Here is a 22,009-nt window from a genome sequence, read left to right as displayed (position 1 = left end):
AGCAGCAGCAGCAGCAGCGTGGGGTTGCCCGGCCTTGTTTTGCACACAGGATCCAAGCATGTACAGCCTGACTGAAAGCCTTGGGAAGCTACTGTGGGATAGGGATGAAGACATCGTGGAGAAGACCCTCATTGTGCTCAGCCTCCTGCTGCTGCAGAAAGACCTGTCAATAGCCAGCCCCATCGCCCTGCAGCTGGCTGAGGCGCTCTGGCACCTCTTTGACAATGTGAGGCTCCATGCCCCCAGCCACGGGCACTTGGGTGCTGCCTTGGGCCTGGGCACAGGGAGGCCTGGAGCAGCTGATGTGGAGGGCTTTGGCTTCCTTTTCAACAGGACAACAGCCTTGTGCAGCTGCTCTCCATTCGCCTCTTCCAAGACGTGATCACCTTGGTAGTGGCAAAGGGAGAAAAGGCCCTGAAGAAGCACGTGAGCCAGAGCCTGCTCCCACTCTTCTTCCACTGCCACGATGAGAACGGGCGTGTGGCACAGGTGAGGCCTCCTGGGTGTCCCCATGGAAGGAGCTCAGCTGTCTCCCCAGCCCCTGGCACCTGACGGGCTCCAGCCTCCTCCCGGCCCTGGCACAGAGATGCGGGTCCGGTGCCCTGGGCTGCGGTGCCATCTCTGGGTCTCTGCTGCTCTGCAGGCCTCTCGGGAAACGCTACTTTCTGCAGTAAGCTTCCTGAAGAGGAAGGATCTCAAGCAGCTGCTGCAGACGGATCAGATGTGGAGATTTGCCGAGTGCTTGGTAAGGACAGCCTGGAATGCCCAGCCCAATCCCTGCAGAAGCCGCCTGCCCGCGGCGCCCAGTCTGTGGGGCTGGCAGCTGTGGCCCCTGCCCAGTGCCGCAGGCAGGGGCACCAGCCTGCGCCCCACACGCCGCTCCCTTGCCTGGGCCGTGCGGGCTCTTCTCCAGGCTCCTGTGGCCCCAAGGCCGGTGCCGATGGAGGCCCGAGCCAGCCGGGCTCTGCTGCGGGGCGGCACCGCGGCTCGCCGGGCCCTCCGCCCCGTGCCGAGCCCGGCGCCTGCGGCTGCTGGCCGGGCCTCAGGGCTCTGTGGGCAGGGGGAGCAGTGGCGGCCGTAGGCAGCGCCCGGCCCAGGGGCAGGGCCCGCATCAACCCTTTCCCTCCGTGCCCCGCCGCTCTCTGCAGCTGGCAGAGGACAGGAGCCGAGCGGCCGAGCAGCTGCGCCTGGCCCTGCCCTACGTGCGGAGCGCACAGGAGCCCCTGCGAGAGGCGGCCGTCAGGTTCATGGGTGAGCGCCAAGGCCGGCTCCCTCCCCGGCCCGGCCCGCCGCAGCTCGGCCCCAGCCCCGCCTGCTGCCCCGGCAGCAGGATCCGGGCGCGGGCATGTGCAGCCCCGGCTGGGCTCGGCATTGCTGCTGCCGCCCTCTGGCAGCCGTGGCCTGGGGCGGCAGCGTGCGCCAGGGGCCCGGGCTGAGCCCTGCCGGGCCAGCAGGGCGTGTGGCCTCGGGGCTGGCAGCGCCCGTGGGCGGCAGCTGTGGCTCTGAAGGCAGGACATGTTCTGTGTTCCCCAGGGATGGCCGGGCGCTTCCTGACAGGGCAGCAGCCGCACTTCCGCATCATCTGCAGGGGTGAGTGCGGCCCGCGGGCTCTCGCCGGGGGCTGCCGCTGGCACCTGCGTTCCCTGGCCCGCCCGCCCACGGCTCCGCTCCCTGCGCGCCCCAAGGTGCCCACAGCACAGACACCTTGCAGCCGCCTGGGGGACATTCCTGGCCAGCAGCTGCCAGCTCGTCCTTCTTGCCTCCTGCTTCCTCCAGGCCGTGCCAGGAGCTGCGTGCTATGCACGAGCCTGGAGGCTCTCCCCAGCTCCCCGCAGATCCAGCCTCTGACTGGGCCTCTGTTTCTCTCTCTGCAGCCCTTCAGGACATGACGGATGACACCAGCCCTGCCATCTCATGCCTGGCGCTTCAAGCTCTGTACATCCTTTTAGCTCTACAGAGCGTTCCCGGCTCCCGACTCCAGAAGATGCGAGACCAACTGCGCCGCCTCTGGCACTCGCGGCCTTTGCTGTGTGGCCGTGGCTGAGTGTCCTGCTGCGGCGCTGTGCAGAACTGCTCCGGGAGGCTGCGTCTGCTGGGGCCACCTGAGCCTGCGGGGAACACCTCTCCTCTGCCAGCACTTCCTTTCCCTTCACCCCCTGGAGGAACATTAAATTGCTGTTGTTGGATAGCCGCCTGTCCAGGAGCTTTCTCTTGGTGCAGAGTGTCTTCAGGCCAATGGGGAAGAGGGGGAAAAGACTGCTTGGTCTGTGCAATTTGCCCAAGCGTGCGGTGTGGAAGGGAAAGTGGCGAAACGCCCCTTGGCCTTTGGTTGTTCCTGCAGGAATGCTTTTGTTCCTGCATCAAGTCTTCTGGAGCTGGGGGAGCAAGTGTGTTCCGTGTCCATGGAAGAGCAGAAATCGGCAGGATGTGTCTGCTTCCAGCACTTGTCTTGGCTCTTCCTTCGCAGTGCTGGCAGCATCATCAGAGACACACCACAGGTTCTCTCATGCCAGGGTCATCCCAATCTTCTGCACTTGCCCAGGTTCCTCCCAGGTTCACCAGGGAAAATGGCTGCTCGTGCCAGTCCATTCCCTTGCCCAGAAGGCACCTGCTTGTGTTTGGACACGAGCTGCTGGCCACAGCCAGACAGGCAGCACCCGGATGTCATGATCCGTCCTTACAAACGGGTGTCATGATGGTTCATGGGTTTGATCTCAGGGTGCAAAAAACTGACACAGCACTGGGGATTTGCAGTAATAATCAAAACAAATATACCTTTATTGAATGACCACAGCAAAATGCAATAGAGGGATTAAGAGAGAGAAAAAGATGGAGAAAGAGAGAGAAAGAGGGGGATAGAGCTACCAAACGTAGAGACGAATTCCTTTGGTCCAGTACAGTTGAGGATCCGCCTGTTACGTCGGGGAGATCTCAGAGTCACAGTTCATCTGGACCCCAATTATACTCTTTTTTGATGGGGGAAGGGGGATGGATTTTTGTCACGGTTTGATGCTGGCACAATCCCAGTGCCCCCATGAAAATACCTTCTCCCTGGTGTCTACTGTGAGATGTGACCAGGAATAGAGCAAAGCAGGCTCCAGCTTAGGAATAGAAGGAAAAAAATTTTTATAAACTTAGAATATATAAAAAGAAACACACAGAACTCAGGATGAAAACCTTCCAAACATTCCTCCTCCCCCCAACCAAGTTCCCAATACATCACAGTAAGGCAAAACCTTGGACTCTCAATTCAGTAACCACCCCTCAGATCACCAACTCTCAGTCCATCACCACCCCTCAGATAATCAATTCTCAGTTTATCAAGAGGAGAGGAGTCCGTCTTGTACCATAGGCTTCCCCAGGAAACACAGTTGAAACCTCGTGTGTTTCCATGTCATACGTGGCACCGCCCAGAGAACATTTGCCATCGTGACATCTTCCTTCCATGCCCAGTGCTCTCACCACTGTACATGGACCAAAGCTGCTTCTGGGGTTCCCCTTTTAAGGATGCTTTGCCCAGTTCCAAAAAAGCACAGTCTCTCACTTTTGGGACACCTGTCCCCTCCAAATTCACCCCCTGGGGCCGAGGGGTCTCGAGAACAGAGATCTTCTTCTTCACTGAAGATCGAGGGCACCACCACCCTCCTCACCCGTTGTCTCTGTTCACGCTGCTCCTTCACATAACATCACTGCACTCTCTTGGCTCTGAGCCATTGCTCCCCCTAAATGCAGTCTCTGTGTCACAGGAAAAATGGTTCTGTCCATGGCAATATAAGAAAAGTCCAGCCAAAGGCCACTCCATCACCTCCGCCCACCCAATATTCTTCTCAACTTCTCTCGTGGCCCCTTTCCTCCCATTTCATCTGTATCTCTCCTCATTTAACTCCAGGAGGATCAGCATTTGCAAGGTTTCCATCATCCAAGAAAACGGTTAAAAATCTCAGGCTCTGCCTGTCCAGACCTCCCACGCTGGCCCTGCCCGGCACCTTCTCGCCACCGCCCCTCCTTCTCCTTCTCGCCGGCCGTGCTATCCAATTTCAAGGTGGCACAAACACAGGCACAGGCACAGACACCGGCTCTCTCTCTCTCTCCCTCTCTCTCTGGGGCTGCTGCCCGATCCCTCTCGGTGCTCCTCCACCCTCCCATCCTGCAGGGGCCTTCACCTCCCCTCTCTGTCCAAGGCCCGGCTCACCTCACCCGGCCGCATGGCTTCCCCTCCCGCAGCCAGCCCGCAGCCGGGCAGGGCAGCTCTGAACCTTTCACCAACCGGAACCAAGAGAGCTTCCCCTGGGCGTTCTCTGCTTTTAACCCCCATGTTCTCAGAGGCATATCCATGTCCTCAGTGGCCATACCAGGTGCCAATATTCAAATCTGAGCACCTATTGGTTTGACCACTGCATCCCAAAAAAACTCACTTCCTCTCAAACCACGACAGGGAGGAGAAATGTTTTGGAAGGTTTTCATTCTGCGTTCTATGTGTATCTTTTATATATTGTAGGTTAATATTTTTTTTTTCTTTTATTCCTAAGCTGGAGCCTGCTTTGCTGTATTTCTGGTCACATCTCACAGCAGACACTGGGGACAATGTATTTTCATGGGGGCACAGGCATTTTGCCAGCATCAAACCATGACACCTGCTCCCCTTCAGAAACACAACTTTATTAACAAGGGGTCAAGACAATTATTAACTATTATTAAAATTTTAAAAAGACATAAATTTAAATTTAAAAAACATTGCATTATATTTTAATAAGTTGTATAAATTTTAAAATAATACTGAATTGTTTTTTAATATTATTTAGAGATTCTTAACAAGGGCTGAGCTCCCCCTTGACGCTCACTGCGGGATGTGGGGAGGGGGCGATGATGACGGAGCCGGGGGGGGGGGCTGCAGCTCCAGGGGGGCGGGGAAACCACGGGGTTCTGGTACTGCTGCTCCTCCTCCTCCTCCTCCTCCTCCTCCTCCTCCTCCTCCTCCTCCTCTTCCTCCTCCTCCTCCTCCTCCTCCTCCTCCTCCTCCTCCTCCTCCTCCTCCTCCTCCTCCTCCTCCTCCTCCTCCTCCTCCTCCTCCTCCTCCTCCTCCTCCTCCTCCTCCTCCTCCTCCTCCTCCTCCTCCTCCTCCTCCTCCTCCTCCTCCTCCTCCTCCTCCTCCTCCTCCTCCTCCTCCTCCTCCTCCTCCTCCTCCTCCTCCTCCTCCTCCTCCTCCTCCTCCTCCTCCTCCTCCTCCTCCTCCTCCTCCTCCTCCTCCTCCTCCTCCTCCTCCTCCTCCTCCTCCTCCTCCTCCTCCCCCCCCCCCCCCCCCCGGGCCCAGCCCCCACCCTTTGTCCCCCTCCCTTTGCCCAAATCCGTCCCATCACCGCCCCCCCCAACCCCTCCCCATCGCCCCCCAATAAACGGCCCCGGGGCCAACTGGGAAGCTTTATTGGGAGCACTGGGAGCAGGCACTGGGCGGGGGCAGAGCGCCAGCGGGGCTGGGGGGACACGGGACCCCCCCCAAAATCAGCGGAGCGGGGACGGAGCGGGGGGTCCCGGCCGGGCCCGAGCCCACGGGGAGGGGCTGCGGCTGCCGCCGGCTCAGGAGCTCTGTGGGCAGAGAAAAGGGGGTGACACCGGGCTGGGGGCCCCGGCGGGAGCGCACACGCTCCGCCACGGCCGGGACGCCACCCCCGGCACCCGCCCTGACCTTCTTGCGCACGTAGAAGCCGAGCCCCAGCGCCAGGAAGACGAAGCCCAAGACGAAGCCCCCGATGCCCGTCAGCATCTTGCTGCGGGCGGCGTCCGGCGGCATCTCTGGGGGGTCCGCAGGGCTCAGCACTCCCAAAACCTCTCACGGACACCCCGAGCCCCTCCCAGCGCCCTCCCTGTGGCCCCCAGCCCAGCCAGGACCCCCTGAAACCTCCCCCCGATCCCTTTTTGTCCTGGCCAGGAGCCACCAAAGCCCCTCCCGCCCCTCTGAGGATCCCACAGCCCCCTCCCAGTTGCCCCCAGCGCCCCAGGAGCCCCAAAGCCTCTCGCAGTCCCTTGGCAGCCCCAGCAGGACTCAGCCAGAGCCCTCCCAGTCTGTGCCCAGCACAACCGAGCTCATGGCGAGCCCCGCTTTGCCATGGCCGATCTCCTTCCAGCCCCTCCGGGCTCACTGCGATCCCTCCCAGTCACACCCAGAACCCCCAAACTCCCTCCCAGTCACACCCAGCACTCCCAAACTCCCTCCCAGTCACACCCAGCACCCCCAAAGTCCCTCCCAGTGCCCACCAGGACCCCCCAACCCCATCCCACCCTCCCCAGCATCCCCCAAACCCCTTCCCAGCCCTTGCCCAGCCCCTAGTCCCTCTCCCAGTTCTAGCCCGGCTCTCTCCAGCTCCCTCCCAGTGGCTCCCAGCACAGCCCAGTGGCTCTGCCAGCGCCCCCAGGGGCTCCCCCGTACCCCAGTGCCGGCTCAGGGGCTGCTCCAGGCTGACGTGCTCCACCTGGCAGCTGTAGGTGAGCCCTCGCCGGGGCGGGGTTTCCAGCAGCACCAGCAGCTGGTAGGTCCAGTCCCCGTTGGGGACCACGTCGGTGGCCACCACGTGCTCCGAGAGCTCCTGCTGGCCCTGAACCACCTCACCTGGATGGCAGCAGGGTAGAAATCACGGAGCAGCGAGAGAGAAAGAGAGAGAGAGAGAGAGAGAGAGAGAGAGAGAGGGGGGACACTGGGATCAGCTGGGGGGCACTGGGAGAGAGAGAGAGGGGAGGGCTGGGGTGGGCTGGAGAGGGACTGGGAGTGACTGGGAATAGGCTGGGAATGGATTGGGAGGGCCTGGAGATGGACTGGGAGGGACTGGGAACGGCCTGAGAATGGACTGGGATGGACTGGGAGGGACAGGGGTGACACTGAGATAGGTGGGAGGGGATGGACGGGCACTGGGAGAGAGAATGGAGGTCTGGGAGTGAACTGGGACTGAGCTTGGAATGGACTGGCAATTGACTTGGAGGAGCTGGATGGGACTGTGAAAGACCGGGAGAGGCTGAGAGGTAATGGGAGGGATTTTGGTGGCACTGGGAGGAACTGGTAATGAAGTGCGCGGCACTGGGAGGCCGAGTCAGCGCAGGGCACTCGGCGCTGCGGGTCTGCCTGGCAACCCATGAGTCACCAGAGAGACGCGACCTGATTGGCTGAAAAGCGTCACCGTTACGCGTCGCTGAAATGGACGCGCGTGGGGACACTGGAAGGGACTGGGATGGACTGGGAGGGACAGGAGGACCTGAGATGGGCCCAAGGAGGGCTGAGGGATCCAGGGGCGATTCCCAGGGAGGTTTCTGAGGCTCCAGGGTCATTGGCAGGGCAGGGCGCCAGGGGACGCCCTGCCCCGCGATCACCTCTCTGCTCCACGGTGGTGAACTTGGCATAAATATCGTAGTTGTGCCGACAGAGCCAGTCCACCGCAGTCCGTGTTTTCTGCATCCATTCCGGATCGCTGTTTCTGTCCCTGGCCCACCTCTCCCCATAGTGGGTGAACCCCACGTACACCCCGACGTCGCTGTCGAATATCAGGAACTGATCCCGGTTGTAGATGTATCTCGCAACGAACCTCACCTTTTCGGTGCCGTTAATGAACTGACATTCGTACTTATGCATGTGCTGGAACACCCCTGTGAGTTCAGGACACAGCTAAGGGCTTGCCTCCCCATTCCCCCCAGCAGCACCCCAGAGCTCCGGGGCCCACCCCGGATCCCCACTCCGCACCCCCTGTGCCCCACGACCGCCATGGGACTCTCCTGTCCGCGCTGCCGCTTCCTCTTTGCCGCCCTTCCTCCATTTCCCCTTTCACGTCCTCTCCCCTCCCACCTCCGGCCGCTCCCAAATCACTTTTGGGGTCCCATTTCCCCATTTTCCCACAAATCTCCCAATCCACAACCCCTCGGGCTCAGTTTTGGGGTTCCCCCTCCCCTTTTCCCCACTTTCCCACCTTCACCCACCCGTCCCTCCCCTCCCCCCACCCCTCAGCCCCTCCCGCTCTCCCTTTGGGGGGTCCCCTCCTCCTCCCCCTCCATTCCGGGCTCCCCCCTTCGCCCCCTTTTCCCCCTTCTCTCCCCCGTCCCAGCGCGTCCCGACCCCGCTCACCCGAGAGCTCCGCACCCGCAGCCGGGGGGGCTCCCAGCGCCACCAGTGCCACCAGTAGGGCCCCAGCTGCCGCCCCTCGCCCCATGGCCGGGGCCGGGCAGGGAGCAGCAGCCCCAAAGCAGCCGCGCTGCGCTGGCAGCACCAGTCCGGAGCAGGGCGGGCTCGGCAGCGCCGCGCGCTCTCATTGGCTGCCGCCACTTTTGGGCAGCGATCGGCCGCGGGCTTTGCCCGGCAACCGATGACGCAATACAATACCCCGAGATCTCATTGGCTGCGCCGCCTCCTGCCTGCGCTGCCATTGGCTGAGGCCTTTCCGGGCCGCTGCAGCCCCGGGCTGGGGGTTTTTTGGGGAGGGGGAACCTTGGGGCGCTGGGCAGGTGGGAGCTCAGGTGAGCCCAGCAATGCGTGCCCAGGGGCGCGGGATCTCAGCGGTGCCCGTGGCGAGCGGTGACGCTGGCCCGATGCCAGGCACCCCCAGAGCCGCTCTGTCCCTGCCCCCGCAGCCGCACAGGGACAGAAAATGGAACCGAGGGTTCCTGGCTGGGGACAAGGACCGGGAGAGATCCCTCAGCAAATTCCGCACGGGCACAACAGACCCGGCCTGGGCACACGGAGGGAATTTATTACCAACCAAATCACAGCAGCACAAGGAGAAGGGAAAGAAATCTCTCCAGCACCTTCCCCCTACCCAACGGGGATCACCCAGAACAGGGGTCACCAGGGCTCTGCCCAACGGGGGTCACTGGGGATCATCCAGCACGGATCCTCCCATGGGGGATGGAGCTGGAGCAGCACACGAAGCTCTTCCCACACTCGGGACACTCACAGGGCTCTCCCTGGTGTCGAAGTGCTCGTGAGTGATGATCTCTGAATCCCACCTGAAGCTCCTCTGACATTCCAAACACTCCTAGGGCCATTCCCCAGTGTGGATCTTGTGGTGCTTGCTGAGGTCGGAGGTCCCACTGAAGCTCTTCCCACATTCCCCACACTCCCAGGGCCTCTCCCCAGGGTGGATGTTCAGGTGTTCCATCAGGGTGGAGCTGTAGCTGAAACCCTTCCCACATTCCAAGCATTTGTGGGGCTTCTCCCTGCCATGAGGCTTCTCCACCAGCTCTGAGCTCTGGCTGGATCTCCGGCCGCCTTCCTGGCTCAGGGGGGCTCTTTCCTCCTCACACCTCCCTGGGCTGGGTTTGCAGCCCCTCCTCGTGAGGGATCTCTGGGGCTTTTCCTCCTCCTCCATCTGGCCACAGCTTGGGAATGACAGACCCTGGTTGGGGGAAACAAAGGTGGGAGTGCCTTGGAGTAGAGGCTCCTCCTGGCCAGGTCCATCTCTAGAAGTCAGCAGGAGTCTTGTGTCCATGAAAATCCCCACAATGTCAAGATTCAGCCCCAAAAAACTCTCCCAGCAGTTCCCTATTGCTGATCTCTCCACTTTGGGGGTTCCAGAGGTTTCCTTTCCTTAGGATCATGGGGGTCCAATGGTTCCAGGGCTTCTCCATTCTCTGGCGTCCTGCTCAGGGATGATCCAGGGCCTTTTGGGGGTCCATGGGGGCCCTTCTCCCCTGATGCTCTACTTTGAGATCCCAGGGGTCCCAGGGGTCCCTCCTCTCCAGGCTCCCCCCCTTTCCAGTCTGCCGGGGTCCCCCAGCTCTGGGATCGCCCCTCTCTGCTCTCCCCACTCTGGGGGTCCCAGGGGTTCCCCTCCTCTGCTCTCCCGGGGGTCCCCAGGACCAATGTCCTCCCCTGCCCATACTGGGCAATGGCCACGTGGGCCCCCAAAGATCCCCCCAAGGGGCTCAGCTTTGGGATCCTGCAAGATCCAAACCTACACACACAGAGAAAAAAAAACCTCCCAGAGACACCAGATGATATTTGGGGTCAATTCCACAACCTACAAGTTCCAAATACCCCCCAATAAAAAACCCTCTCAGGGACTCCTGGATAGATTTGGGACGAGCTCCCCCTCCCCGCTCACCTGCAAGACAAGCTGGGGGCGATGGTCCCGTGGCTGCGGCCACAGGGGGCACTGGAACCTCCTGTTCCTCCTGTTCCTGCTCCTGCTCCTCCTCTTCCTGCTCCTCCTTTTCCTCTCTCCCTCCTCCTCCTCCTCCTTCCTAATCCCACCTCCTCCCCAGTTCCTGCCTTCTGTGTATTTAGAGTGGAGACCCTTGCTTGTTTTTAGAACTAGAACAAAGATCCCAGATGGAACAAGGCTTGCTGCTTTTAGTCAGAACTATCAGTGACTAAAGGTCACGTTTCCTTTGCTTTGGTCCTGTCCTTGTTCTCCTCAGTGTTCAGGCTGGGCTATGGGGTGTCCTTGTTTGCTGCATTTTCCCAGTTCCTCTTGCATCCTTTGGCCCATGGTCTGTGCCCTGGGAGGGTTCTTTGTGCTCCTTTGTGACACAGGAGAACCTTCCAGGCGGTTTCTGCGTGAGCTGCTGCTGGGATGTCACAGGAACAGCGCCACGTCCCCGTGGTGTTCCCGTTGCTGTGGGACACAGAGGCCTCAGTGCCCAGAGTGGCTCTGGGCTCGCTGCCGGAGGATCTTCCTGCCCGAGGCATTCTCAGCCACCAGCCCAGCCCTGTCCTTCTGTGCTTGCAGGGCTACAGGCTGCAGGCGTGTGCAGCACAGCCAAAATGATCCAGCACGTGGCTGCTGCAGTTTGCACTCTCTACTCTGTGGCTTATTCGGGGTATTTTTTAACCCACTTGGCACGTAAGTTGAGGTTTTCCCTCGGTGCAGCATCTGTGGCTTTGGGCTTGCTGTGTGCTTTCTGTTCTTCCTCTGGAGCTGAGTTGACTTTGGAACCAAATGGCCATGAAGACACCATTGTTTTGGGAGAGCTCCTGCCAGCAGCTGCAGCTGAAAAAGGGGGTGTCTGCAGCCAGCGGGGCGTGCACAGCATCTGCAATGAGCCCTGGGGGGTTCTGTTCCCTCAAGCAGGGAGTCTGTGCCAGCAGAGCCTGGAACTCCCTCCCTTTGCTGCTCCAGCCAAGAACTGACCCAGCCCAGTGTTTTGTGCTTGTTCTCTTGCTTGCTGTGGGAAGGGACTGTGGCTCCTGGAGGGATGCAGTGAAAGCAAAATGCTCTCTTGGGGTTGCCTTGCTCCGTGGCATTTCCCAGCACTGGCAGTTTTTCTCCTAACAGCATCTGGTTCATGTTCCCTCTCCCATTGCAGGGCACCTCATGTCTGGATTCCGAGCAGCTCCTCCTTCGGTGAGTGGGAAAGGAACCTTTGGTGTTTGGAATTGTGCAGCAAGTTGTGAGCTCGGCATGTGGCAGCCGAGGGCCAGCCTGGGAGGCTGAAGGAAAGTTCCTGTCAGTGTCTTTGCAGCAGCAGCAGCAGCAGCAAAGGGATCCCTGGCAGTTTTCTCCTTTTCTGCTGAAGAGCTTTTGAAGAGCTGCAGGTCTGGTTTTGCAGGCAGAGGATTGCTTGCTGGCTTTAGCCATGGTGGAATATGGAATTCCCAACAATAAGTGGCAATGTTGACTGTAGCCCATTGTTAGTTGGAACAGCTCCAAACCAAATTTCTGCGTAGTGCAGCTGGATGTGCAGCTGAGGATAAATAAGGTGATAACTGAGATAGAACTTCCTGTCCCTCACGCTGCCGTCTGTCCACAGGGCACAGAAGCAGCACCAGCACCCCCTCGGGCTCCCTCTGCTTCTGAAGAGGAGGTCAACAAGGAGGAAGACAGCAGTGAGCTTCCCGCTGCTCTGGGGGACGATGGTGAACTTCCCTCAGTGCCAGGAGATGACAGTGAACTTCCCGCTGCTCTGGGAGACGAGGGCGAACATCCCGCGGGGTGGGAATGCAACGGCGAGGCTCCCGCGGGGTGGGACAAGGACAGGGGACATCTCCCGGCCTGGGACGAGGATGGTGGATGGCCCCTGGTGTGGGACCAGAGTGGCCAAGCTCCCACGGAGTGGGATGAGGACAATGGACATCTCCCAGTGTGGGATGAGGATGGAGGACATCCTGTGGCTTGGGAAGAGGAGAGTGAACATCTCCCAGCATGGGAAGTGGACAGCAAACATCCCCTGGCTTGGAAAGAGGGTGGCGAACCTCCAGCATTTTGGGAAGAGGATGGAGATGCTGCAGCATTTTGGGAAGAGGATGGAGAAGCTCCCTCTGCTTGGGAAGAGGACAATGAACCTCCCTCCGCTGTGGGATCCTGGGCTGAACATTCTGACAGCAGCACAGCCGGGCAGCCAGAGGGGAGAGGGGAGTGGTGCCTGATGCAGCTGAGTACGTCTGCTCTGTTCCTGGGTGCCCGAGCAGGTGCTGTGTGTGTGTCTGGGCATCAGCTGCACCCAGTGTTGCTCTGCAGCTGAATGTCACCGAGCCATTTATTGTCCTTCCCCAGCTGACACCAAGGGGCTCACGGCCCCAGGGAGTGGGGCTGGTTGTGGCTCTGCTGCAAGGCAGGGTCTCACTCTGGGAGGGAGCGTCTTCCACGTGGTTTCTTTCAGGGAACACCGTGAGCGAGGAGGAGCCTGCCGAGAAATACCTGGAAGTAGAGCAGATTGGCCAAGGGTAAGTGCACGGCAGCTGCTGCTGCACAAGCAGGGCCGGGTGTTGTGCTGGTGCAGGATCGAGTGAGAAGTCAGGAGAGCTCCAAGCACCTTCAGACACTGGGCTACCATCCTGCTGTCTCTCAGTCCTGATCAGAATTGATAACTGTGGTCAGAAGGCGCCGTCAAAGGCCCCTGAGGCTGGCAGTGTCCTGCCTGCAGCAAGGAGCAGGACCTGGAAAATCTTCTGTCCCTGGAACTGGATTGCCTAAAAGAGCAACTCACCATCTGGTGACTGTCAGAAAACAGTTCTCAAGATTTCTTTCAAATATTTTCCTTCAAAAAATATCCACTGGTCAGGGTTATCAACCTAATGGTTTAGAAACAGAAACCAGAGATGAACTAATAAGTGCTCTATTCTAGCACAGGTAGCAGACCCCATCCATTCAGTAACAGGCACAGAGCTGATGCACTCTGGGGGAAAAAGCATCACCTGCCTGATGGCAGGGCCCTTATGGAACCTGCAGATCTTAGGCAGGAAATGGAAAAGGATGAAATGCATTCTTTTCCAGTTCTTTAGACAGCCATCTCTCACCTCAGGTTTTGAACTAAAGCAATTCAGGGTGGACATTGGGATTTGCTCCAGCCCAATTCCTTCATGTTGGGTCTCAGTTTTCTCCTGCACACCTTGCATGGCAGAGGGCTGGTGGCTGCTGTGCTGTTGTTGGAAGGGTCGATGCACCCAGGTGTTTGTGAACGCTGCAGGCAGCAGAGATCTCCTGTCTGGGCTGGCTTTCCCTGCCAGGGCCTAAAGCGCTGCTTCTTTCTTCTCTGCTGTTTTGTCTCCAGGGCTTTTGGAACCGTTTATAAAGGACTCGACAGGGCCACTGGAGGAGAGGTCAGTGCCAACACGCCCAGCACATCTGGCAGCTCTCCAGGGCTTTCCCCTCTGCTGGGAGCTGTGGCTGCAGCTTTGGGGGCCAGCAGAGCTTTCCTGCCTGGGCTGCTCCTCTGAAGGCAGAGCAGTGTCAGCCTGCAGAGCACAGCTGGGACAGACTTGGTCCTTCTGAAGCGCCAAAGGAATGCAAGGAGGGCAGCGGTGTCTGTCAGAGCAGGACACGCTGGCTTGGCCTTCATATCTAAAAGTGTGAATGCATCAGCTGCTGGAGACTGAGGCCCAATTGATCTTCATCCCAGCCTCAGACAGGAACATTATCTAGCTATTCTTAGCTAAACTATAACACTATTATGTCCATCCTGCCTTTCATTTTCAAAGGCTACCTCAAGGCCTAATTAGGGAGAGATCCTGCTTGGGCTCAGTTTGGGGTTTTAGTCCTACTTCAGCTGTTCACAGAGAGAGGGAGAGAAATGAGAAGACGAATGTCCAGAGCAAAGCTCTCTCCTAAAGCCTGCAGTTGTGTTTGGGTCTGGTGTCAGTGACAGCCTGTGACAGGGATCACCTGAGCAATGGGTGTGCGTGTCTGCTTTGCTGTGCAATCCCAAACAGAGCAGTTGCATCTGAAATCATGACCAAATCCCATAGAATTGCTAAGGGGTTCCTGGCTGTTTTGCTCCGTTTTCACAGAACCAGAATTACCTCCTGCTTGCAAAATGTGTTTGAATAATAATAATAAGAGTGTTGAGGCCTTTTGAGAAGACTGTAGGTGCAGAGAATGTTGTTAGAGCTTTGAGGCTGACAGCTGAGGGACCATTTCTGCAGAGCTTGCAAGGCCAAATGTCTCTGGCCATGTGTCCTGTAAGCAGCCCCCAGCTGGCAGAGCAATGGGCTGTGGGAATGGCCCTTGCTGAGCTCTGGTGTCCCATCCCAAGGCAGTTTGGCACAGCCCGGCTCCGTCGCTCCACAAGGACTCGCTCCGTGTTTGCTGTGGCCTCCTGCCACAGACTCCTCCAGTTCAAGGCTGCAATGTCCCTTCAGGTGGCCATCAAGAAAATGAGTCTCAGAGGGCAGAACAGGGAACGAGCTGTGAATGAGATCCTGCTCCTGAAGGACAAGAAGAACCCCAACATTGTCAACTCTTTGGACAGGTGAGTGCTTCAGCTCTGATCCCGAGCCCGGGCCCTGCGTTAACCTTTCCTGGCATCAGGAGTCTGTAGCCTGTTTTGAAAATGCCTGACCCAGCCACATCTTCCCAAAATAACAGCCTGGCAGTTCACTCCCTCCACGTGCTTTTGTTGCTTTGCTTTGGTTTTTCCTTCACGTTGACCCTGTTTGCTGTGTCTCCCAGCAAGTGCTGATAAACCACAGCAGAAATTATTTCCCTTGGCTTCTTCTTCCCAGCCCTTTTCCATTGCTACAGATGCCAGGAAGATCGGGTTCTTGTTTCCAGAAATGCCTCATTTGCCCATTTTTCACTGGCCTTGCCTGTTTCTGAAGGGACTTTTGTCCGGTTCGGCTCTCTGTCTCTGCCCCAACATGGGTAGGGTGGTTCTTGGGTGGCACGCACTTCAAAGGACGAGTCTGGACTCTTCAGCTTTTCGATCTTCAGATTGTTTATTGTTTCTTATCTACAAAATTTTCTGTCTGCCCAACAGAGGTCTGACCTGCAAGGCAGCCAAGGGCACTCGTGACCACCCACGGGGCGGTCATGTCTTTTTATACTAAAATCTATGTACATGATATTTACCTTTATTTTCCAATACTTTCCACCCATGTTGGCAAGTACACCTTCACCATAAACCAATCCCCAAGTGCCAACATCACCACAGAAGATGGAAGACAAGAAGAAGAAAGAAGGACGAGACACGCCCTGATCCCTCCATCTTGTCTCCATAACCCCCCTGTACCAAAAACCTTAAAGTCTATATTTCACCCTATAAATGTGTCCCTTTTACACCCTTCACTCTAAAGTGATTCTCATGTCCTCAAACTGCTGTCACTTCTGTGGATGGATCAAAATCAAGCCACCAAACACTCCTGGCAACATTCCAGGATTTCTGAGCCCCCCAAGGGTTCTCTTGGTAACTCTGGACATCCGGAGTGATGTGCTGAGTTCCCACAGACTTTCGGAAAGGTTTTCTGACTGCTTTTGTCCCAAGTGCTGCACGGCCTCCTCCCTTGGATAACCCTGGCAGTTGTGTTGCCTTTTTCTGGAGGGAATGGTGGAACTGATGAGTTCAGAAGCTGAACCAGCTGGGGCCAAGGGTTGTGGTTCCACATTGATCTGGGCTGTTGCTAAACTGCATTTTTCACCTGCTTGCCATCCAAAGCCTCTCCTTTCTCACAGGTGTCTCCTTCCCCTTTAGACTGTGCAGATTCCAAGGGTTGTGCAGCCTGGCAGGAATGTCTCTCCATCTGATTCTGTCCTCACTGACAAGTGACCTGGAAACAAAACTCCACTCCAGGCTTTTCCATGGGGGAATTGAGCTCTGCACTTTCATCTCCATGCCATTGTTTTCCTCTTCCAGCTTCCTTGTTGATGGAGATCTCTGGCTGGTGATGGAATACATGGATGGAGGAACTTTGCGGGACGTTGTCAGACAGACGCGCATGGCTGAAGGAGAGATGGCAGCTGTCAGTCGGGAGGTGAGGGATCCTGCTTGTCACTCCCATGGCTGGGACACGATGGTCCTTCCAAACAGGGCGTGAGAACAGGAGTGGCTTCATGCTCAGGGCTTTGTTTCTCTGTTGTTTTCGTGAGCTGGAGAAGAAAGAGCCTCTGCAGTGAACGGCCTGCCAGCATCACTGCACTTCTACTCTGTTCTTGTTCTCTCTCCTGCTGTTGTGGTACTCTCTGTCTGCTTTGGATTTGATTTGCTGTTCTCAGCTTTGCCTTGAACCGTTTGCCTGGAGCTTGTGTGCACTGCACTCCTGGCCTGTCACAGCAAAGCTGCTGCTGGCAGAATTCTGAGCTGTCCTTTCTGGTGTGATATATTCCAGCCATTGGTTTTTGCCCTCGTGTTTCTTGTTCTCTCTCAGTGTCTGCAGGGCCTGGATTTCCTCCATTCCAACCGGGTGATCCACAGGGATCTGAAGAGCTCCAACATCCTCCTGGGCATGGACGGCTCTGTCAGGCTGGGTGGGTGTTCCTGGCCAGGCACGGCGCTCCCGGGCTGCGGGGCTGGGGCTGCTTCCCAGGGAGGGCCAGAGCCCCACAAGGGCTGCTGGGGGCACTGCCCGGCCCCTGCTGCCAGCTGAGAGCGGCTGCCCCTGCAGAGAGCTCAGGAGAGGAGCAGGGGGCCAGCAGTGCCTTTGCTCTGGCCATGGCCCTTCCAGAGGGGCAGCAGTGGGAATCTAAAGCTCCAAGGGAATCAGTAAAAGCCACTGCAGGAAAGCTGAGGGTTTCTTGAAGGGCCCAGTTCCATCTTTCCTTGGCTACAGCCCTGAGGGCTTTTCCAGCTGACTTCACTACTGCATTCTCAGACTGAGCGTGGGGAATCTTTGTGCTTGGTTTCCTCATTGCAGCTGCCTTTGACAGGGTTTGTTTCTGTCCTCAGCTGATTTTGGCCTCTGCGCTCAGCTCAGCCCTGAGCAGGACCAGCGCAGCTCCATGGTGGGCACTGCTCACTGGATGGCCCCAGAAGTTGTGACCAGATCTCCTTATGGCCCCAAGGTGGACATCTGGTCCTTCGGCATTGTGACCATCGAGATGGTGGAAGGAGAACCTCCTTACTTCAGGGAAACGGCGGCCATGGTAAGAGGCAAATTCTCCGGGGGCTGCAGAGGCTGCGAGCACAGGGGGACCCTGCACTGGGAGCAGCAGCTGGAGGTTTCTGCACATGGGAAGGGAATTCCCAGAGGACTCCAGCCTCAACACAGACGAATGTTCTGCAGTCTCCAGCAACAATTTGCTTTGGGCTTTTCGTTGTTGCAGCTCTTCTAGCTTAGAGGATGACCTGGAAATATGAAGCAAGTGCATCAGGTCTGATGTTACCTTGCAAGAAAACACCACACCAACCCCACATTCCTTCCCCAAACCCAACAAGATTTCTGCAGGAGTTTCTAAAAGAGGTTTTGCGAGATGATCTCCCCCTGATTCTTCTCACTGGGAAACTTGTTGAAAACATGAAGATGATTGTTTAACATCCCCATAGTCCAACACATTTCTTTCCTAGTCCAAGCTACTTTTTCCATGTCACCAAGCCTGAGCTTTCAGCATCAGAAACCTCCTGTTTCTTGCCTGGCAGTTTCTGGGATGGGGCATCAGGAATGCATTTACTTGAGTGTCAGTGGCACTGCAGAGATGCGCTTGATGGAAGAATCCTCTGAAATAACACAGGCAGACCACAGTGACTCTGGAAAATGGCCTGTAAAGCTGGTGTCCATATTTGGAGAAGCAAAATGGGCTATTTCTGATGGAGGTTCCTACTAACAGAGACAGCCAATGAAACTGGCTCTCAAGGCGAGATCATTTGGATGTTGCAGTGGCTGTGGCAGCCCCAGGGTTTGGGTTTTTTGCTTGGCATAGCAAAATGAGCTCTGAGCAGCATCTCTGGCAGGGAGGAAAGTGGCCCTGGCGCTGGGGCTGAGGCCCCGGGGTGGATGTGAGCCCGTGTGGGTGTGAAGGGAGCTGGCAGAGCGCTGAGTTTGCTTTCCCTGCAGGCTCGCGCTCTGATCCGGCAGAACGGGACCCCGCAGCTGCAGGAGCCCCGGCGCCTGTCGGCTCTGCTGCGGGACTTCCTCGAGTGCAGCCTGGAGCCGGACGAGGAGCGGCGCTGGGCTGCCCAGGAGCTGCTGCAGGTGAGAGCCAAGGGCTGCAGGGGAAGCAGCAGCGCCAGGGAGGGGTTTTCTTGTGGGGCCCCCTCCGATAGTCTCCAGTCTCGCTGCGTTCCACGCGCAGAGCAAGCAGAATCCTCGCCTGCTGTGGCCTGGCAGGCTCCTTTCGAGCTCATCTGGACCTGGTGCCCCACAGCGAGCAGGGACATCTTCAAGCAGCTCAGGGGCCTCAGAGCCCTGCCTGACCTGAGCTTGGATGTTTCCAGGCAGGAGGCACCTCCCACATCTCTGGGCACCTCCTGTCAGTGTTTCCCCACTCTCCCGGTTAAAAAATTCTTCCTTAGATCTAATCTGAGCCTGCTTCCCTCGATTTTCAAACCATTTCCCTTTGTCCTGTTGCAACAGAGCCTGTGAGGAACTTGACTCTGGAAAGTAACAGTTCATTTCTTTATTTTTTATCCTTTGGGCAGCACCCATTTTTATCATCAGCCAAGCCTCTCTCCAGCCTGACCCCTCTGATCACTGCAGCAAAGAACCTGAGGGAGCAGCGGAGGAGATGAAGCACTTGAGGACAGCTTTCAGTTACAGTAGTTAGGACAATTAGTTAGTCATGGTAGTTAGCACTGGCAGTTAGTTAGGGTAGTTAGCATTGCTAGTTAGTTATGGTAGTTAGAGCAGCCTGTTTGTTATGAAAGTTTTATGAATAAAAACTCTCTTAAACCTCAACTCCCCTGACGTGTCCCTTCCCTCTCCCGCTGTGACTCAGCTGCCCGGAGCAATGTGAGGGGAGGGCGGGCCCAGCCTGGCCCAGAGCTGAGCCCCAGCAGAGCCCTGGCAGAGCCCAGAGCAGCCTGGGCACCTGCAGAGTCAGCCTGGAAGGAGGCGCTTGGAGCCTTCTCGGCTGCACCCGGCTCTTGGTTACAAACTGTGTGTGCTGGAAAATGCCACCGGCTCTGCAGGAGGGCAGAAGGGGCCCGGGGAAGGCCCAGGTGCTCCATGCAAGGGAAAAACCTGCCCTGGGTTTGTTATAAATAACTAGGTAGTGCTGGCTTTTGCTATTAGGTATTGACTTCTGCAAAATATTCTTAATCACAACGAGTTTGATATAGTACAGTTTGTAATCACTTTTCACTGCTTTTGCTATAGTATAATTTGTCAGCTTTTTGTGGCCAATGCCCTGGCCCGTGTGTAGCTCATATCCTCAGAACATCATTTATGGATGATATTTTAGTTAGTGGACAGTGTGAAAAACATACATTATAGTTTTGGCTTTTGCAAAATATTAAAGTAGATGCCATGTGTTGTGCATTATAATGTTAACTTTTGTAGAAGTAGCTGTAGTTGTGAAATAATAACTAATGCTTTTATTTTTGTAACTAACTGACAATAACAACTCAGAGATATTTGTGAAAGAGCTAATGTTCATTTAAAGTACTTGTGGAAATAGCTAAAAGCGTCTGCATGGTCAGATAACATCTAAGGAAGGGATGTGATGAGGCCCCTGCCACTGACCCTTCCACTGTCAATAACTGTCACCTGCTGAAACCACAGAACAGGGGCCCTTGTGAGGCAGTGACACACAACCCTCAAAACAGCAATCCACGATTCCTGCACGTGCTCTAAAAAGGCAAGTTGGGGGTCAAACCAACCTAAAGAATTCCTGGAACATGTAAATGAGTTCAAGGAAATGTTTGAATATGTATAATCATTATGAATATGTATTTGAACAATACAATGGAGAAACTAGACAAGAAGAGTTGCTGTGGTTAACCAGTGTGCCTCTGGCCATTGCCAACACCCAGCGCTGTTACTGATTTGTCCCTTATTATTCCTTATTAAACTTTCAAAAATTCTAAAGAGTGAGGCTCATTTCTCACAAAACCCAAGGTACTCACCCCCTTGTTCTTCCCCCAAAGCCAGGATTTGTCAATCCTAAACTTTGTCTGGATGGAGGAGAAGGAGGCTGCGAGGAAAAGGAAGATGCACTGGTGTGGAGGCCCATGGGAGTCTCAATCTCCCACCCGTGTAGGACTGGTCCCTAATAAGAAGAATAGATTTCAAGGTTATGGTGACAAGCTTGCTTCTCCTATAGATCTTTGCTGGCACATGCTGATTTTTGGAAAGTTATGTTACCCCATTGGCCCGTTGGCCTAATTACCCTAGTTCACCCCCTGTTACCCATCTTTGGTTAGTCCCTAGAATGTTCTCCCTCTCTGTCCCTTCATTCGCCCAGTTTACTGCATTCCTCTGCCCCTGTTTCCCTATTAGCTGTCCTGACCCTTAACCCCTCCTTTGGTCCATTTTCCCCCATATCCATTGGACCCTGACCCTCAGCTCCACCCTCACTACCCCATATAAAAACCCCCTGTGCCCTCGGCTTGCACCCTGTCTTTGTGCCTGGACCCTGTTCAGCTCTGTCCCCTGTTCCTGTACCAATAAACCCAGTTTGCTGAGATCATACCCAGACCCATCCTGCCGACTTTGTCAGCTTTATAAAGCAGCCGTGAGCTCTGGGCTCCTGAGTGCTGGACGCTCCAAGGGCTTCGGCAGCGCCAGGATGCTCCAGACTGGGACAGCCAGGCAGGGCAGGAGGAATCACTGCCCCTTTCCCCTCCCTGCTGCTCCATCTCCCAGCCCAGCATCGCTGCAGGACAGCCTCACTGCCAACGCCATCCTGCCAGGGATGGACTGGGGGGGATCTCCTTCCCCTTCCCTCTGGCATGGAGGCAAATCCCATCTTCTCCTTGTTCACCCTCCTTCTTCTCCTCATTCTGTCCTTCATGCATCCACGTTCCTTTCCCATCTCCTTCCTCACTTGTTCTTTCTTGTTCCTTCCTCTCCTCCTGCCTTTTCCTTTTCCCTTCTCCCTGTCTCTTCCTCTCCTTGTCCTTCCTCCCCCAGGCACTGAGCTGCAGACAGAGACCAGGGAGAACAAATCCCTGCCACAGAACCTCGTGGAAGAGGCCATTTGGAACAGCTCCACGGCGCAGGAATCCAATGGGGAGGAAAAGCCCCAGAGATCCCACACGAGGAGGGGCTGCAAACCCAGCCTGGGGAGCTGTGAGGAGGTAAAAGCCTCCCTGTGCTGGGAAGGGTGTGGGGAATGTGAGAAGAGCTTCGGGCAGAGCTCAGCCTATTCCTGGTGCCTCCAAAAACGGCGGTGCCAGATGCAGAGATCCATGGGGATGCAGAGATCCCCCTGCAGATCCATGGGGATGCAGAGATCCCCCTGCAGCCCCCGGAGCAGCCACGCTGGAGCACGGGGATGCCTGAGAGGAGGCTGTGCCCCCGTGGCCAGAGGGGCCCCGCTGGAGCAGCCTGTCCTGGCAGGACTGACCCCGGGGCACAGTGACCCACGCTGCAGCACTTGGAGGGGGGCTGTGCCCCGTGGGATGGACTCAGCTTGGAGAAGTTCCTGGAGAAGTCTCCGGTGGGAGAGAGCCCAGGGTGCAGCAGGGGAACGACTCCTGTCCCTGAGCAGAGGGAGAAGCCCCGGGGCATGAAGTGAGCACGGCCCCATTCCCTGTCTCCGGCACTGCCGGGGTAGGAGGTGCAGCTGGAAGGAGGGAGGCGTGGGGGAAGGCTGGATTTAAGGGTCTTCACTTACATCTCATTTTCCTCCTCTGAGTTTTTAGTTTTCTGTCAGAAATCTCTCCCCTCCCCCACTCATCCACAGGGGTTTGGGGCAGTTTTCCCTTTTTGGGAGAAATCAAAGCGATG

At 56.8% G+C, this 22,009-nt stretch overlaps 2 protein-coding genes and 1 pseudogene across 2 annotated transcripts; 2 read left to right on the top strand and 1 right to left on the bottom strand.

Annotated features, from left to right (window-relative positions):
• The first annotated feature begins 629 nt into the window (after window positions 1–629).
• Window positions 630–2,188, top strand: LOC139604968 (uncharacterized). Its single transcript, XM_071456318.1, has 3 exons — window positions 630–1,251; window positions 1,534–1,590; window positions 1,875–2,188. Exons 1-3 carry the CDS (start codon window positions 762–764, stop codon window positions 2,042–2,044), a joined length of 717 nt encoding a protein of 238 aa, XP_071312419.1. The 5' UTR covers window positions 630–761; the 3' UTR covers window positions 2,045–2,188.
• Window positions 2,189–5,565: 3,377 nt separating this feature from the next.
• On the bottom strand, window positions 5,566–8,250 carry LOC139604899 (class II histocompatibility antigen, B-L beta chain-like; annotated as a pseudogene).
• A 628-nt stretch (window positions 8,251–8,878) lies between these two features.
• Window positions 8,879–21,854, top strand: LOC139604919 (serine/threonine-protein kinase PAK 3-like). Its single transcript, XM_071456239.1, is given in 13 exon segments — window positions 8,879–8,913; window positions 8,915–8,954; window positions 9,298–9,387; window positions 11,725–12,382; window positions 12,574–12,637; window positions 13,465–13,513; window positions 14,552–14,661; window positions 16,042–16,159; window positions 16,553–16,652; window positions 17,071–17,267; window positions 18,176–18,313; window positions 21,238–21,371; window positions 21,422–21,854. Coding segments are annotated over 13 exon segments (1,953 nt in total). The 3' UTR covers window positions 21,642–21,854.
• The last annotated feature ends 155 nt before the right edge of the window (window positions 21,855–22,009 follow it).

The sequence above is a fragment of the Agelaius tricolor genome, unplaced genomic scaffold (assembly GCF_023055355.1).
Source record: "Agelaius tricolor isolate 1412-34295 unplaced genomic scaffold, bAgeTri1.0.p SCAF_57, whole genome shotgun sequence".
Taxonomy (NCBI): domain Eukaryota; kingdom Metazoa; phylum Chordata; class Aves; order Passeriformes; family Icteridae; genus Agelaius; species Agelaius tricolor.
Note: the sequence above shows the minus strand (reverse complement) of the source record. Positions and strands in the feature narration are given on the sequence as shown.

Coding starts and splice junctions, on each gene's coding strand:
- LOC139604968 (XM_071456318.1), top strand. CDS start 762: ATGCCCAGCCCAATCCCTGCAGAAGCCGCCTGCCCGCGGCGCCCAGTC. Junction 1,252..1,533: donor GGCGGCCGTCAGGTTCATGG/GTGAGCGCCAAG, acceptor TGTGTTCCCCAG/GGATGGCCGGGCGCTTCCTG. Junction 1,591..1,874: donor CTTCCGCATCATCTGCAGGG/GTGAGTGCGGCC, acceptor CTCTCTCTGCAG/CCCTTCAGGACATGACGGAT.